Raw genomic sequence first — 17,467 nt, forward strand, 5'->3', positions numbered from 1 at the left:
ACAACAACAAATTTAAGATGTTTAAGAATGTTTTCCATTAGTATTGGCAACTTAAATAAGTCTTGCTCCTAAATTTGCTGATATAAATCTTCTTTGTTTCTATTTAACAACACCAAATGTTGAAGATGCTTAAGAATCTTTTGCAATAGGATCAGCAACTTAATCAGTCAAAAGTATGATTGGAATAGATAAGACTCATGTTGGTAAATCAAGTAGTGTAAAATCCACACTGATTATGGATCAGTTCCATAAGCCTTTGGTATTGATGGTGCATTAGCCCTAAAGCTATTTTTGGTTGTTTCTGGAATCAAGATATTGTTGAAAAATAGCTAGGTCGCATCCCTTGATTGGGCCGACCTAGCCTTTGAATTTATAATTGGCCATTGGCCTTAGAAATTCAGCGTATAAGCTGGACCCATTTGTAATTTGTAAATCATATGAGGCTGGCCCTATCTGGGCATATAAGCAATGTCTAATGTGTTTTAGGGCAGGACCCAAATTGGGCGGATGAGCAAACAACATGTAACTTGTAATAAATAATTCATTATTTGCATTTTTGGCGAAGTGTATTTAGTTGACCTAGCCTATAAGGCAATGTAACCTTGTATAAATACAAGGCATAGTGATGCCTTGTCACGATCACTCAAGCAATCATCTCTTCATTAGCGAACTTAGTTTGGACATCCGAATACACATTAGAGACCAGCGATCACACCTTGGAGGCTTGCGATCTTCATCTGAGTCTCAGCTAACATCATCTTTGCTCATAGTATCAAGTTCTGAGTGTATTTCATCTGCCGAATCTACCCTAGAATCTACCCTACTCGTGATTGAAGGATATTCCAAGTTCAAATCAGAAGTTACAAGTCAGATAAGTCAGTTTTGCCTTTGCCCTAGGAGGGCAAATTGTATTTGATCAATTGCTGATATTAATAAATAAGAGCTGAACATTGTTGCTTGGTTTTTCCTCCAAGAGGGAGGTTTTCCCAAGGTATATGTGTGTGTATTTTGTCTCTATCTATGTTTTATGTTATTTTGATCACTAAAATTAACATGGTATCAGAGTCAGGTTTGCTCTAAGTAATCAGATAAACAGTAAACTCTCAGTTTCAGTCTGCTGTTCTTATTCAGTCAAGATGGTGACAAGGCTGAAGGTAGAGGACAGACTTGAGGGAGCATTGAATTTCACTTCTTGGAAGGTTCGTGTCCTTCTTGCACTTGAGGAAAATGATCTACTTCAGTTTGTAGTAGGACAAGATCAAACTGAGCCTACAGATCAAGAGGAGTTACGTCAGTTCAAGAAGAATGCCATCAAAGCCAAGAAGATTCAAATTGATTCTATGAAAGACCATCTTGTTCCTATTATCTCTAAGATGTCATCTGCTAGGGAGATGTTCAAGCAGCTAGAAGGAATGTATGAGATCAACAACATAAGTAGGGCACTTGCATTAAGGCAACAACTGCATCAAGTCAAAATGGCAAAGGGAGAATCAATCATGGCTTTCTTCATGAAGATTTCAGAATTAAAAGATCAACTCAGTGCCATTGGAAACGAAGTTGTGGACAAAGACATTATTATGCTTGCATTAAATGGTCTTCCCCACTCCTGGGAACAATTCATTCAAAGCATAAGCGGGAGAGTTGAATTCCCCACATTTGATCGTCTCCGAGCTGATTGCATTCAAGAGGAATGACGCTTGGCTGCAAGAGGAATGATTAACAACTCCCATGGTGAAGACAATCATGTCCTTGCTACCCAATCAGTCAAGAAGAAAGGTGGCTATTGGAAAAAGAACAACTTCAAGAGAAATAGAGATTTCAGACCCTTAGCTGCTCCTGATTCAAGAAAGAAGCCAAAGGATCTATCTTGCATTCGATGTTTTAGATGTGACAAGTTTGGTCACCATGCGAAGGAGCGTCAATCTCAACCCAAGTAGCAAGAGACAAACCTGAATGAAGTTTTAGATCAAAAAAATAATGAAGACTTCCTCTTCATTTTTGCCTTGTCAAGCAACATTCCTACAGATATTGACACTTGGCTGATCGACAGTGGAGCATCTAGGCACATCACGGGCTATCGGGAGCAACTTTCAGATTTGGTAGAGGAGGAGTCCAACCTTCATGTTGTTATTGGTGATGATGCTCGATATTCTGTAAGAGGTTTTGACACTACTTCTCTTAACTTAGATTCTGGAATTTCTCTTCAGCTGAGTGATGTTTGTTTGTACTGGGAATTAAAAGAAATCTAATCTCAATATCTGCCCTAGAAGATAAAGGTTATCAAATTGGATTTTCTGAAGGAAGAGTTCTTGCATGGCCTAAGAAATCTAGCATCAAATCAGCTCGTGTCATTGGAAATAGATTTGAGAGTCTCTACAAGCTTTCAACCCATCCTATTCAAACTCTCATCCATGAAGCACCTGAGTCAAGTGAACTATGGCATAGAAGACTCAGACATCTTCACTTTCATGCTCTTCCCATAATTGAGAAGATGGTTAAAGGTATGCCTAAACTTAGTCATATCCATGATGATACATGCAAAGGTTGTGCTATGGGTAAAAACACTAAGAGTCCATTTCATAAAAGTGAATCTAGGTCTAAAGAGAAACTAACTTTTATCCACTCTGATTTATGTGGACCTATGTTTGTTGCATCTCCAAGTGGATTCTTGTATTATGTAACCTTCATAGATGACTACTCTAGGAAAACATGGATTTACTTTCTGAGAACAAAAGAATCTGATGAAGTCTTGAGTAGATTTAAAGAATTTAAAGCCTTAGCTGAAAACTTATCTGGGAAAAGAATTAAAGTACTAAGATTTGACAATGGAGGTGAGTACACCTCGGGTGGATTTCATGATTTCTGTGTAGAGGCAGGGATTAAGAGGGAGTTCTGTGTTCCCTACAACCCTCAACAAAATGGGGTTGCAGAATGAAAGAACAGATCCATAATTGAGGCAGCAAAGGCAATGATTCATGACCAAGACTTGTAGATGTTTCTATGGGCTGAAGCAATTAGGACTGCTGTCTATATTCATAATAGATGTCCTCACGGTGTCTTGAAGGATATGACTCCGGAAGAAGCTTTCTCAAGAACTAAACCAGATATCAGCCACTTGAAGATCTTTGGAAGTCCAGTTTATGTTCATGTTCCTAAAGAGAAGAACCAAATTGGAACCTTCAAGCAAGAAGGGTATTCTTGTGGGCTACAGTGAGACCTCCAAAGCCTTCAAAATATACATTCCATGTTAGAAATACATTGAGGTTAGTAGAGATGTTACTTTTGAAGAAAATGTTGCGTTCAAGAAGTCTAAAAATTCGTTAATAGAAACTGATAATGAAGCTAATGGAAATCAAGATATGGATATTGATCATGATGTTGACATTCAGAGGGAGTCCTCAGAACCTATAGATCATAATGATTCAATTGAGCCCATGGATCCCACTGATGGGCTGAGAGATATTACAGTGAGTAGGAAAAGACCTCTTTGGGTAAGGAACACCATTTAAGAAGCTGAAAAATTTGCAGCCTCCAAAGGCACCTTCAAAGAAAGTAGGAGACCTCAGAAGTTCTCCAACTATGTTGCATTGATGTGCAACATCATTGAGACTGAACCATCTAGCGTTGAAGAGGCTATGAACCAGCAAGCATGGAAAAACACTATGGATGAAGAATATGAGTCTATCATCAAGAATGATGTGTGGGATATTGTGCCTAGACCCAAAGGTAAGTTTGTTGTATCCTCTAAATGGTTGTTCAAAATTAAACATACTGTTGATGGAAGTATTGAGAAATATAAGGCTAGATTTGTAGCTCGTGGATTCTCTCAAAAGGAAGGCATAGATTATGAGGAAATATTTGCTCCTGTTGCTAGATATACTTTCATTAGAACTATAATAGCTATTGCTACAACTAAAGGTTGGAAGTTACATCAGATGGATGTAAAGACTGCATTCCTAAATGGTGTCATTGAGGAAGAAGTCTATATTGAACAACCGGAAGGTTTTGAGATTCATGAAAGATAATCTCACGTTTGCAGATTGAAGAAAACACTATATTTAAGCAGGCTCCTCGTGTTTGGTATGAAAGAATTGATAAATATTTGGTAAGCTTAGGATTTTGTAAGAATGATGTTGATCCTAACCTTTACTTCAAAGTGTTTGATGGTGAAATGCTAATTTTGGTTTTATATGTGGATGATTTATTTCTAACTGGTGAAGATAGTCTCATCATTAGATGCAAGAAAGAATTAGCTTCAGAATTTGAAATGTAAGATTTAGGCCTAACATTACTTTCTAGGACTAGAAGTATGGCAAAGACCCAACGAAATCAGTCTAAGTCAAGGAAAATGTACTATTGATATCTTGAAAAGATTTGGAATGTTAGATTGCAAACCTATGTTTTTACTCATATGGAAACTAACTTGAAAAAGTTAAGTATATTTGCTGCTAATTCTGATTTTGTAGATCCAATTGAGTATAGACAATTGATTGGATCCTTGATGTATCTAGTTAACACTAGACTAGACATCTGTTATGCAGTTAGTGTTCTCAGCTAGTTCATGAATAAACCTAAGCATGTTTTTTTGTTTCAGCCAAGCATATCTTGAGATATTTGCGTGGCACAGTTGGCTATGGATTGAAGTACTCCCTTAATACTGTCATCACCTTGGAAGGTTATTTTGACTCCGATTGGGTAGGGAATGTCACTGATAAAAAGAGCACTTCAGGAGTATGTTTCAGTTTGGGATCTGCCATGATTTCTTGGGGCAGCAAGAAATAGTCCTCAATTGCATTGAGTATTGCTGAAGCAGAATACATTGCGTCAAGTGTGGCTTCAAGGGAAACAGTGTGGCTTCACAAGCTTCTTGCTGGGTTGTTTGGACAACCTTGGGAATCCACATTCATTGTGATAACCTGTTGGTTGAAAATTTTGTACACTTGGGGAAATATACAAAATTGTGGCTTCAACCACAGTGTGTGAGTAAAACCCTCCTAATTAAGGGAATGCTCCCCCTATTTAATTACAACTTTAAAAATAAAATGGGATGGGACAACAGTCTTTCTTATTCTTTCAAGAAAGCCAATATCCTTTTCTCTTCACAGAAAAGTGATAACAATTTATCATAAAACAACAGTAACAACTTTTTGAAATGAAATGAGAGAAAGGAAATGAAGTTTCTTGAAAGCTCAAAGACTTCCGTCACTTCCTTCAGGACGAGACAGCAATATCAAGCTCAAAGTTTTGATTATATGAAGTCCTATCTACCCTTTTCTATACTAATGCTACCAAGAACAAATTATAACAGCTCAAAGACTGGAATATCTTATTTTTTTCTACATAAAACAATGGGAAGTAGTATAAACTCAAAGTCTCACAACTATTTCTCACAAAATTTGCTCCTAAATTCTCATAAGTGCAAGCACAAAGACTTACAACTCCTCTCAAAAGAATATTTATTCTAATTTATATTAACCTCAAATATTTGCAACACAAAGATTGCAAATCAAATTCGATTAAGTTCTTTGAAGGAACACTTGTAAGAAAGACAATATAGAACACGAACTCAAGAATGTAGCACAAAGATTCAAAGCTCGAGCAATTTCCTTCTATTTATTTCAATTCTTGAATTCACACATAAAAGCTCAAAGACTTCTTTGTTGTAAATTTGGCAGAGTTTTTGCTTGCTTTCCCAAAAGATAAAAATTACAGTAGACCCCCTCAAGTATGTATAGGAGAGGAGCCTTGAAAAAAAGGTGGGAGGATCCTAAGTAACTTGAGAAATTCTCTCAACCACCAAGACTTATTCAATAACTAACTATGACTTATTCCAACTATAGTCCTAATTGAACACAACTTGTAGTTGCTTTACATGTGATTACAAAAGTGCAAGTGATGAGTTAACTTGCAATTACAAAGTTATTTTTTTTTACATGTAACTTGTCAAAACAATATTACAAATCCATAACTAAAACTATTCCATGTGTCTAAAGATACGACTCTAATTGCATCATCCTTTGTCTGTGATGATCTTCATGTCGCTTCAGGATGCTAGAACTTTAAGTATTTTGGATTAGTGAAGGCATCTTGAACCGGAACGAGAATTTGCATCCTTAATGATCTTTGTGTCCTTGGCCAACAAACTTCAACCTTATCTTCTTTCTTGGGGTAGTATTGGATTTTTAGGAGGGAAAGGGCTGCCTTCCTCTTTTCATGTTATGACCATCTTTGTCTTGAAAGCATTCTATGTTCTCAACCATGAATTTGTTGTTGCATCTCTTCTTTCTATCATCCTCCAATCTTGAAATCTGCTTGCAAAATAAGGCCCATGCCTTAATCCATTGATTTGGTAGATCGTGTGTGCAAACCGGACTGACAAGGGAAGGGATAAATTGATGCAAAAATAGGCTCACAAGTGAATTTTGGGTTTTGGAAGTTGCGTTACATGTAGATTTTCAATGGGAAAAATGAATGAAGGTATGAAATGAGTGGATGAAATGGTGGGAATGGTATGTACGGATGATGGCAATGAATATGGAAGGATTTTGAGAATGTCGTCTTCAAGAAAATGGGAAGAACTTTCTGCATGTAATCCGGTTCTAAAAACCCGATTTTGAAAGAATGGGTATTTTTCATCATTGAAACTTGGAATTTCAACAAAAGATGGTTAAAATATTACAACCATAAGGGAAGATCAATTATTTTCACCCAACTTGTAATCGGGATTTAAAATCCCGAATACAAGTAGAGAGGGAAAATGGGGAAGAACAATGCAATTCACAAATTGTTATCAAAGGGGAAAATAAATCTCACAAAACCGATTTTTGGGACAAAACCAACATATATACAAATTTACAACTAGAAAGGAAAAACAAGAAGACAAGAAAGCAAGAAAATGAAACAAGAAAAGAAAAGAAATCATACCTTGCTTCAAACTGAAATGCCTCTTCAAAAAGATGATCAATCTTTAAAAGAAGGGAGGAAAACTCTTAAATAGAGATTAACCGTATTCCAAAACCCTAGCCATGTTTTTACCAAAATGCCATGGGCAGCAAAATGCCTTCCAAAAGCATGAAGAATCGGTCAAATAATAACTTCACCCTCCACGCCTAGATGAAAGAAGCCAAAACGACTTAGGAGAGTTATGATTTGTGGCATTTTCAGAAGTAAAACATGGCATTTTCAAAAACGTTTTTTGCTGTTAAAACGCCTTCAAACCAGCAAACAAATCCACCAAATGGCATGAAAAGAGTTTCAAAATGCATGGAAATAGTAAGGAAACCTAAACGCCTTTCTCCTCCCAAGATTTCTCCACAAAGATTGGTGGAAAATGTCAACCAAATCCTTCAACAAATTCGCCTATGAAGCTGGTCGGGTTTTTGGGAGTGAATGACAAATTTCATTTTGCATGTAATAGTGAAATTCAGGTTTTAATTCCCATATTACAAGTTTAAAATGTTACTTTTCTCTGAACAAGGGAAAATCGGGTTCTAGAAATCCAATTGCAAGTTTAAAATTCCTCTATTTACAGTTTATGGAGAAAATCGAGGTTTTTGACACAATAACAAGTTTAAAATTGTCACTTTATTCCATTTTTAGGCAAAATCGGGTTTTGGAGAGAGATATGAAAGTTATAATAACTTGTAAAGGGAAAATAAAATCCCTACATCAAGTTTTAATAACTTAACACATGTAATAGGGGAATAAAATTCCAATTACAAGCAAAAGACATTAAAATAGGGGTTTTACAAAATAATTACAAATGACTTTTAAATATGCAATTTAAAATTAACTTGTAACTTATCCAAAAAAATCCCTATTAAGACTTAAAAAGCCAAAAAGCATCAAGGGGGAAATAAAAAGTAAGTTACAAGCTCTTTTTTCAATAAAGTGCACTTGTAATTAGCCAAAAATTTCTCTACAAAGACTAAAACAAAGAAAATCATTAAAACTTGCAATTCAAGGAAAATTTCCCACCTGCAGTTAGGGAGAAAAAGCCCGAAATTGAAGGAATGACATAGCAAACGAACCCAAATTGCGATGAAATTTGAAATGTGGTTCGAGGATGGACTGAGGATTAAGCCAGTCCAAGGGCGAAGCAAAATTCTGCCTCGAGAAGCGTGCCATAGAGTAAAATCTTCAACCTGCAGTGACTGTTCTGAAACTCGAAATTGCACTGAAAGCTAGGAAAGGAAGACCAAAACTCACCAAAACTTGAACAATGATGGCAAAGACACCCCCCAATGATTTGACACTATCAAATGTGAGTTTTGTACCTCGTAAAACATGCCTTGGAGACAAAAATGACAGTTTTTAAGCAAAAAATTGTAGGGGTTGTCACATTTTTGAAAATCCAAAAATGAGGACAACTTAACCAGAGTTGTATAAAGATGTTTGTCAATTCTGTGTTTCATGATAGATCAAAACATGTGGAGACTCATTATCACTATGTTCGAGACATGGTACAGAGAGGTGCCGTTCAATTGAAATACATCAGCACTAATGAACAGATAGGAGATGTTCTCACCAAGCCTCTTACTCAAGTGAAGTTTGAATATTTCAGAGATAAGCTTGGAGTTGTGGAGAACATAGCTCTGGCTGAGAGGGATTCTCAGCTTCCATGATACATTAAGTTGTATCTTCTACCTTCTACGGGCAATGCAAGGTGGAACCATCCTCTGCGGGCAATGCAAGGTGGATCCATCCTTTGCGGGTATGCATGATGGATATCATGGAAAGAGTCCATGAAGTATTTAGATCACCCTCTGGGAGTGCCATGGTGATAGTCACAATGTGACTTGATTATTCAAGGGATCCTCCCTAGCTAAGAGGGAGTGTTGAATAATAGCTAGATCGCATCCCTTGATTGGGCCGACCTAGCCTTTGAATTTCTGATTGGCCATTGGCGTTAGAAATTCGACGTATAAGCTAGACCCATTTGTAACTTGTAAATCATATGAGGTTGGCCCTATTTGGGCGTATAAGCAATGTGTAATGTGTTTTAGAGCAGGACCCAAATTGGGCAGTTGAGCAAACAACATGTAACTTGTAATAAATAAATCATTATTGGTATTTTTGGCGGCAAGTTTATTTAGCCGACCTAGCCTATAAGGCAATGTAACCATGTATAAATACAAGGCATAGTGGTGCCTTGTCACAATCACTCAAGCAATCATCTCTTCATCAGCGAATATCTCTGCGATATCAGCGAACTTGCCTTAGGTATCAGCGAACTTGTTTTGGACATCAGTGAATACACATTAGAGACCAGCGATCACACCTTGGAGGCCTGTGATCTTCCTCTGAGTCTCAGCTAACATCATCTCTGCTCATAGTATCAAGTTCTGAGTGTATTTCATCTACCGAATCTACCTTAGAATCTGCCCTACTGGTGATTGAAGGATATTCCAAGTTCAGATCAGACGTTACAAGTCAGATAAGTCAGTTTTGCCTTTGCCCTAGGAGGGTGAATTGTATTTGATCAATTGCTGATATTAATAAATAAGATCTGAACATTGTTGCTTGGTTTTTCCTCCAAGAGGGAGGTTTTCCCAGGGTATATGTGTGTGTATTTTGTCTCTATCTATGTTTTATGTTAATCTGATCACTAAAATTAACAGATATTAGTATTGTTTCAGTTTTTCTACACTTATAGTAGGAATATCATCAAGACAATCCATTATAGGAGTAATCTATGACTCACCTCAGTAAGCAATTAATATAATGTTTATAGTAGTAAGAAGGTTTATCAGTTGTTCCTTACATAACCAAATGAGGAAAGTTGTGCCCTTCTAAGTGTAAAATTTGCTGGGTGCATTCATTTGTTATGGGATAGAACATTTGCCTTCCATCTAGTTATGCTTTTTGGCTACATTTGCTTGTGTGGTGCTGAAGTCATTGGTTTGCAACATGAAAAGGGGGAACTGAAGGTTAGTCTCAATTAATGTGAATCTGTATAAAATTTGACATCACAATTCACAACTGAATAACACAATGATATTTTAATCAACTGGCACTTGTGGGAATTGGAACACATTTCTCATAGTTAGCTGCGGTTGAATGTTCAGTTGAGGATGTGAAACCAAATTTTGTGCTTGGTATAGTCAAGCAATGCAATATTCTCAGGAATTCTTTATTGAATATAAACAGAATAAATGTTATTCACTTTACATAGTGTAAGGACCAACATAATATTATGGTAAATATTCTTTAAAGGCTAATCTGACACACACACACACACATACACATCCCTTCACATTCATGATTCTTTTCAGTTCAAATGGCACTGTGTTTGACTAGAAGATTTAAAATCTTTAACATAATAAGCCTCTTACATATGACCCTGATAAGATGGGCAGTCCGTTCAGTCGATACAAGCAAACTCATTTTATTATTATAACAATCATCAATTTACAACAATGCTTAGTCCTTCTATTGTTTGACATTCAAAGTGTTATTATGTTCATGTGAATGCTACTTATGTATAACTCTGTTCATGTGTCTGTACAGGATTTGGGAGATTATACAACTGGAATTGGGGATTGTAGTGTTTTTCCTGCATTGGAAGAGGATAAAAATAGGCAGTATTGGTTTCATGAAGATTCACAGGCATATTTTGATGATGAAGAGCAATACAATAGAATAAAAGCAATGTGCGGGCTGTGCTGCAGTATTTGTGACAGTATTTCACAAGAAGCAGGAAAAGGTTTCCCAAAAGGAGTTCTAAACTTTCAACACATTGACCAGTTGAAAAAACACTTATTTCACATGCACAGTCGCTCTTTTTGTGAGCTGTGTCTGGAAGGCCGGAAGGTAGGCATGATTGAACCTTCTCATTCCTAATTTGCAGATTTTTTATGTAACATTAAGGAAACTAATAGATTTTTGAATTGGAAGAGCTGATTATTGTGAATGGACAAAAGTCGTAAGATTTGCCCTACCAAAAAGTTTCTGTTCTTCATTTTGTGTTTTTCAGTGGTTGTTTTAGCAGTAGATGCTAGTGGATCTGTTGTAGCATTGTGGTGTTGAAGTTATATAGTGGCTTGTGGATAAATTATTTTAGTGGTTGCTGAAAAACATCTTGTTTTGAGGGTACTTTTCATCTTCCAGCTGCAATTATTATCCTCCACTTTTTTACATGAATACGCCAATATTTCCAGTTCTAATTTGTGTCTATTGTTTTACTCATGATGTCTAATTATTTATTAGGCATAGAATTTTGTTTTTTGATTTGCAGTATAGTATCTCATTTATACTTTTATATTTCAAGAATGTTGTGAAAATGTGTTGATGCACAATTGTTTCTTTAAAAAAGATCTTCACATTTAAATTACCTCAAGGTAATCTTCTACTATAACTTGTGTTAGCTATTAGTTTGCAAGCTTACTCATTTTTCTATCCTTGGCAATGGTGGAATAGGTTTTTATTTGTGAACAAAAGCTCTATGCTCAAAAACAGTTACATCACCATTTTTCCAGAGGTGATTCTGAGGTTGATGGCGATGAGAGAGATAGGGGAGGATACACAGGACATCCAATGTGTAACTTCTGCAAAAAGCGTTTCTATGGAGAGAATGAACTTTTTCAGCACATGTCAACAGAACATTATACCTGCCACCTATGCCAACGGTGAAATTAATAATGTCGATTTTGTTGTGTTCTCTTCTGTTTTCAAGGCATTTGTTTGGAGGGATGTCAATTGAATTTGTAGATGGTCTTCACTTCCTCTTTTTCTCTGATACAATCATCTACGGGATTTGCAGAATGAACCCTGGACATTATGAGTATTTTCAGAACTATAATGACTTAGAAGTAAGGCTTTTATACTAAGTATATCAATGGTATTCACAAACTGAAACTGCATAATTTGTCATCTCCTGTTATAAAGCAGTCACTTCTTGAATCTGTGATATAAATTTGTTGCTGCAGGTACATTTTCGTCAGCAACATTTTTTATGTGAAAATGCAGAATGTCTTGCAAAAAAATTTGTGGTATTTATGTCTGAATTGGGATTTAAGGTGAGTTTTTACTAAGAGTTAAATTTTTAACATTAGGTATTATGAATTAGAAGTTTTAGTAAAGGCCAGTGTGTTTTATATAAAGGTCGACTTATCAAGGGTTTTGTAATGCTTTCTTTTGATATGCTATCATAATTGGCTTGGCACTTTTCTGATTTTTGGAAGCCATAAGCTGCCAATCCTTTTCAAAGAAGTGATTAAGCCATATGTGTCTTCTTTATTTCAGAAGCATAATACATTACAGCATGGTGGGAAAATGTCTCGGTCCCAGCGTAGTGCTGCACTCCAAGTATGAATCTTCTCTCTTACAAACTGATAGCTTGTTTTTTATGGGTTTTGTGTTGCTTTGAAATTAAATGAAATTTTGAAATAATGTCCATGAGATCTAAAGGTCTCTGGGACCAAGCTAAAGGAACACAAATATTGGAGTATGTAACAAAGAGTGTGAAACATAGGGGACAACACTTAGTCTTGAGACAATTTTGCTGTTTTTTGCAGATTGGGTCTTTCTCTTTGATATTGTCTAAAATTTTTCCTGCCTATGCTTGTCTTTCTCAAACAAGGCATGCAAGGAATTAAATTTCAAATTGTATATCTGGTCTTTCAGATGTCACTATATGTAGTGTACTCCATGATAAAATCATTCGGTCCCTAATTGCCTTGGAAGAGAAAAGTGAACATTTCTTCTCCCTTCATTCTTACTTACCACTGCTAGTTTTATAATGTGATCACATGAGCTGACCTTCAATTGAGCTATAAGCATCTCTATCTTCCATTTTATTTTCGGCCTCTATTTATGTTTTTTAATGATGTTCATATATGGGATTGAACTCAATTATGCACTATTGTCTTTTTTTTCCAATTACCTTTGTCCACATGGTTTGCTTTTTCTTACACTTTTTTTGATTTTGAACTTTTTTTTGGGCATTCTTGAAGGCTAATGTTCACCTACTCATATGTTTATTGTTTTGTTTCATCAAAGTATTTATTAGTCTGTTCAGCCCTTCGTAGTCCAATAGTTGTTGGGAATATGAGAACTACGCCAGCTCCGGATCCATTTGTAGTGCACCTACCATCAAACTCAAGAGTCCACACATCATTCGAACTGTCGTTTTCATTGGAATGACTAGTGCTACCTTCATCAGAAACAGATGAATTATGAAAATAAAAGTTGTCATCTTCCTCCATAGGAGAAGATGAACTCTCATCTTGTGTAGGTGAAGAGTGAAACTCTTCTTGTTGGGAAGGTAGTGGAGCATTTTCATCAGCAACAAGAGATGAAGCTTCTTCAATCATAATATATGAACTTGAAGACCCACCTTCCGATGCTTGGTCTTGCTCAATATCAGCAAATTTTTCATTTGCTGAAAGTAGTGAAATGTCGGGGCTGTTAGAAGGGCAATCTTCAGCGAACTCTGAGATTTCATCTATATGAAGATAATAATTCCCGAAACCCGAAGATTCAAAAAGAATCTGAGCATGGGGATCATTAGACTTGACAACCGTGTATTTGGTTTCTCTTTCAGGAACTAACTTCTGCACAATACCTTTGACAGGTATTCTTGCTTTAGTCATATCCATGTTGAGTTCACCCCCAACATCCTTGCAAAGTTACGGCCAAGTAATATTCTTGCTTCAGTCATATCCATGTTGAGTTCACCCCCAACATCCTTGCAAAAATTACGGCCAAGTAGCATTCCATATGATGCAGGAACGTCAGCTACCAAAATAGTCATTTTTATTTTATTATTTGGGAAAGCTGCAAATGCAAATTGAGCATCCTTGATTTGCCCAATAAGAGGCACTTGTTTGTTTTCCATGGAATAACAATGACCAAATGTTCTGGTCAAGGTCAGCCCCAAAGCTTGAGCAACTTTAGCTAGCATGATGTTATCAGAAGCACCAGAATCCAAGACACAATTGCTCAATTGAAAACCATTGATCAACAGGGAAATATAAAAAGGTTCTATCTTTCCTTGGGTAGTAGATGGAATGGTCACCAAATGATTGGACAAATTCTTGGGTTCTTGAGGGGTAATATTTTCAAGTATAGGACGAGTTTCCTTACTTTTAACAAAATTAGCTAACCTATCAAATTGATCCGGATTAGCTTGTAAGTATTCAACTTCGGACATTTGAATCTTGGTCTTCCTAGCATGATCAATAATGTTGAAAGCTTGAAACGAACCAGCTAGGGAAGGATGAACATTGTCCAATTGTGGTTTGGGGTTAGGCATACTGGGTTTGGGATCAATAGAAGAAGCAAAAGGAGGATTATTGTTACTTACTTGACTTTTCGCTGCATCCTTTGGAATGTAGGGCAGAGGTGTTCCCCTTTTAGCAATAGTAACAGGTGATTGTAAATCACTTGCAACTTTCGTGGCTTCATCTTGTTGAGCCAACCAAGTCTGAGATCTCGTCATCACGACAAATGCTTGACTATGAGTCCTTTCAGCAGCAACAGAGTCATCATAGTGCATATAGCGTATAGTAGAGTCGCCAGTTACATCTTCTTCTTCTTGATGAGGAAGAGCAACATCATCAGACTGATAATCAAAATAAGAAGACTCATTTTGATTCGTCTCATAATAACCAACTGCTGCCTTTGAAGGAGGTGGTTCAAGCGCAAGCCTCTCGAGAGGAGGAGGTAACTTGGGTTGATTCTTAGCAGCATAACTGGCAGCAGCATTAGGATACGTCTGTCTTGGGATATCCTTGTATGGTGTAGGATAGGAATTCTGAGATACTCGCTTCTTTAAAGCAAGAAATTCATTTGCCAATTTCTGCACCATTGGGTTGGTAGAACCAGAAGATAAACTCTCCATATGTGAACCTCCTTTGGACCGATTAGAATCCTTTTTTATTTTACCAACTAGGATCAAATCGCCTTCAATTTCAGTAGCCATTGATTGAGCAATAGCTAAATCAATGGGAGATGCTCGCCTAAAGAAGAAACTGACCTCCGACAACTGAGTATTGATGAAAAAGCACTTGAGATTCTCAGGAGTAGATTGAGAATTAATAGGAATTCTATTTGCTAATTTGTTGAACTTAGCAATGAATTCACTCATGCCTTCATGGGTATCCTTCTTCATTTGGGTCAATTGGGCTAGCAAGGCGTGTTCATCTTTTGTGGGCTCGAAACATTCTTCAAACTTGTCTCTCAACGAGTTCCAAGAAACATTGAACCAACAACAAGATTGAAAAACCAATCGGCTGCAATACCTTGAAGAGTTTCTACGAACAAACGAACATCTTGATGTTCTACTCCAAGAACACCACATGCCATATAGAAAGATGTGACATGCTGATCGGGATGTTGCTTTCCATCTCCATAGAACTTGGGAAGATTTTTACGGGAACCTTGTGGAAGTGGATGAAGAGGTGGGGTTAGGGCTAAGGGACCAAAAGCTACTGCCCATAGACCAGGAGGAGGAGGTGGAGGTGGATTAACCATACTAGATGATGAAGATATCAATGATTTGAAAAAGAAAGGAGAATTTTCACTTGGGATAGACTTCTTTTTCCTTGACCGAGGGTAACTTGTGGTTCATGAAAGGGAGGACGTACTAGTAAGCAAATGGAATCTAGCTCGTTCAGCAGGAGAGATTTCTTGAGAACTTTCACCCTTCTTATGACGAACGTAAACACGCAAACCTTCCAGCTTGAGAAAATCTGAAAAACCACAGCGATAAAATTCTGAAAAAAATCAGCAAGACATGACTTCAAACGAAAGCGTGAGGCTTTCGAATGCGTTTGTGTCCCCAGCAGAGTCGCCAAAAAACTGTTGGTTGAAAATTTTGTACACTTGGGGAAATATACAAAATTGTGGTTTCAACCACAATGTGTGAGTAAAAATCTCCTAATTAAGGGAAGGCTCCCCCTATCTAACTACAACTTTAAAAATAAAATAGGATGGGACAACAATCTTCCTTCTTCTTTCAAGAAAGACAATATCCTTTTCTCTTCATAGAAAAGTGATAGTGATTTGATATAAAACAACAGTAACAACTTTCGAAATGAAATGAGAGAAAGGAAATGAAGTTTCCTGAAAGCTCAAAGATTTCCGTCACTTCCTTCGGGACGAGACAACAATATCAAGCTCAAAAACTTGATTATGTGAAGTCCTATCTACCCTTTTCTATACTAATTTGATTAAAAACAAATTATAACAGCACAAAGACTGAAATATCTTATTCTTTTCTACATAAAACAATGGGAAGTAGTATAAGCTCAAAGACTCACAGTTATTTCTCACAAAATCTACTTCTAAATTCTGTTAAGAACAAGTGTAAGAACAAAGTCTTACATTTTTTTCCCAATAGAACTTCTACTTTAACTAAATTAATCTCCAATACTTGTAGCTCAAAGACTGCAAATCATATTCGATTAAGTTCTCAAAGAAACACTTGCAAGAAAGGAAATATGGAACACAAACTCAATAATGTAGCACAAAGACTCAAAGCTTGAGCAATTTTCTTCTATTCCTTTCAATTCTTCAATTTACACATAAAAGCTCAAAGACTTCTTTGCTGCAAATTTGTTAGAGTTTTTGCTTGCTTTCAAAAAGATAAAGATTACAATAGACTCCTCATGTATTTATAGAAGAGGAGCCTTGAGAAAAAGGTGGGAGGATCCTAACTAACTTGAGAGATTCTCTCAACCACCAAGACTTATTCAATAACTAACTAAGACTTGTTCCAACTACAGTCCTAACTGAACTCAAACTGTAGTTGCCTTACATGTAATTATAAAAGTGCAAGTAATGACTTATCTTGCAATTTCCAAAAAGGCTTTTACATGTAATTTGTCAAAAGAAAAACTACAACTAAGATTACAAATCTGGAAAAATACAACTAAGTGTTGAAAAACACTTAAACTGCAGTATGTGAAGACATGAATCCTTCGAACTTCTGGATGATCATTCGTAGTTCATCAGGATCCGATTCATGGGTGTTCTTGGCCACAATCATGGTTTTCATGATAACATCGCTGCAACGAAGGATTGTGGCATTATTTCTCTCAAAGGAAGACTGAATTTCCCGCAAGTAACCTTGATAAATCACTAAGGCTTGAATGGATGATGCTGAAAATGGTTCACTTTTCCACTCTTGACGGATCTTCAACTGTAGATCAGAAAGAAACTTTTCTTCTATCAAGAATTCTCCATCATGACCCATGATGGTGCAAGAAGCTTTTTGACAATGAGAGACCATATCTTGAAAAACTTCCATTCGTAGCTCATAGCATCATCAATGTCTTCAATAAGTGATTTAAGAACAAGGGCTTTGTTCTCCAAGAGCTCCTGATATTCCAAGTACACAACTCTTGAAGGAATTACCTGACGTTCTAGAAGAACGCTTAACTTTTGCTGAGGAATTTTAAGCCAAATAGTCAAGCTGTCTTCTATCTTTTCCAAGTTTTGTTTGAAAGTATCAGAAACTTGGTTC

At 36.6% G+C, this 17,467-nt stretch overlaps 1 protein-coding gene across 1 annotated transcript in view; it reads left to right on the top strand.

Moving 5' to 3' along the window:
- Positions 1-17,467, top strand: part of LOC131067846 (uncharacterized) — a 75,391-nt gene that overhangs the window by 23,794 nt on the left and 34,130 nt on the right. Inside the window, exons 2-6 of the mRNA XM_058003014.2 lie at positions 10,510-10,812; positions 11,419-11,627; positions 11,762-11,810; positions 11,928-12,017; positions 12,244-12,306. Coding sequence (XP_057858997.2) covers positions 10,510-10,812; positions 11,419-11,627; positions 11,762-11,810; positions 11,928-12,017; positions 12,244-12,306 — 714 coding nt within the window. The remainder of the gene's footprint in view (positions 1-10,509; positions 10,813-11,418; positions 11,628-11,761; positions 11,811-11,927; positions 12,018-12,243; positions 12,307-17,467) is intronic.

This window comes from Cryptomeria japonica, chromosome 8 (genome assembly GCF_030272615.1).
Source record: "Cryptomeria japonica chromosome 8, Sugi_1.0, whole genome shotgun sequence".
Taxonomy (NCBI): domain Eukaryota; kingdom Viridiplantae; phylum Streptophyta; class Pinopsida; order Cupressales; family Cupressaceae; genus Cryptomeria; species Cryptomeria japonica.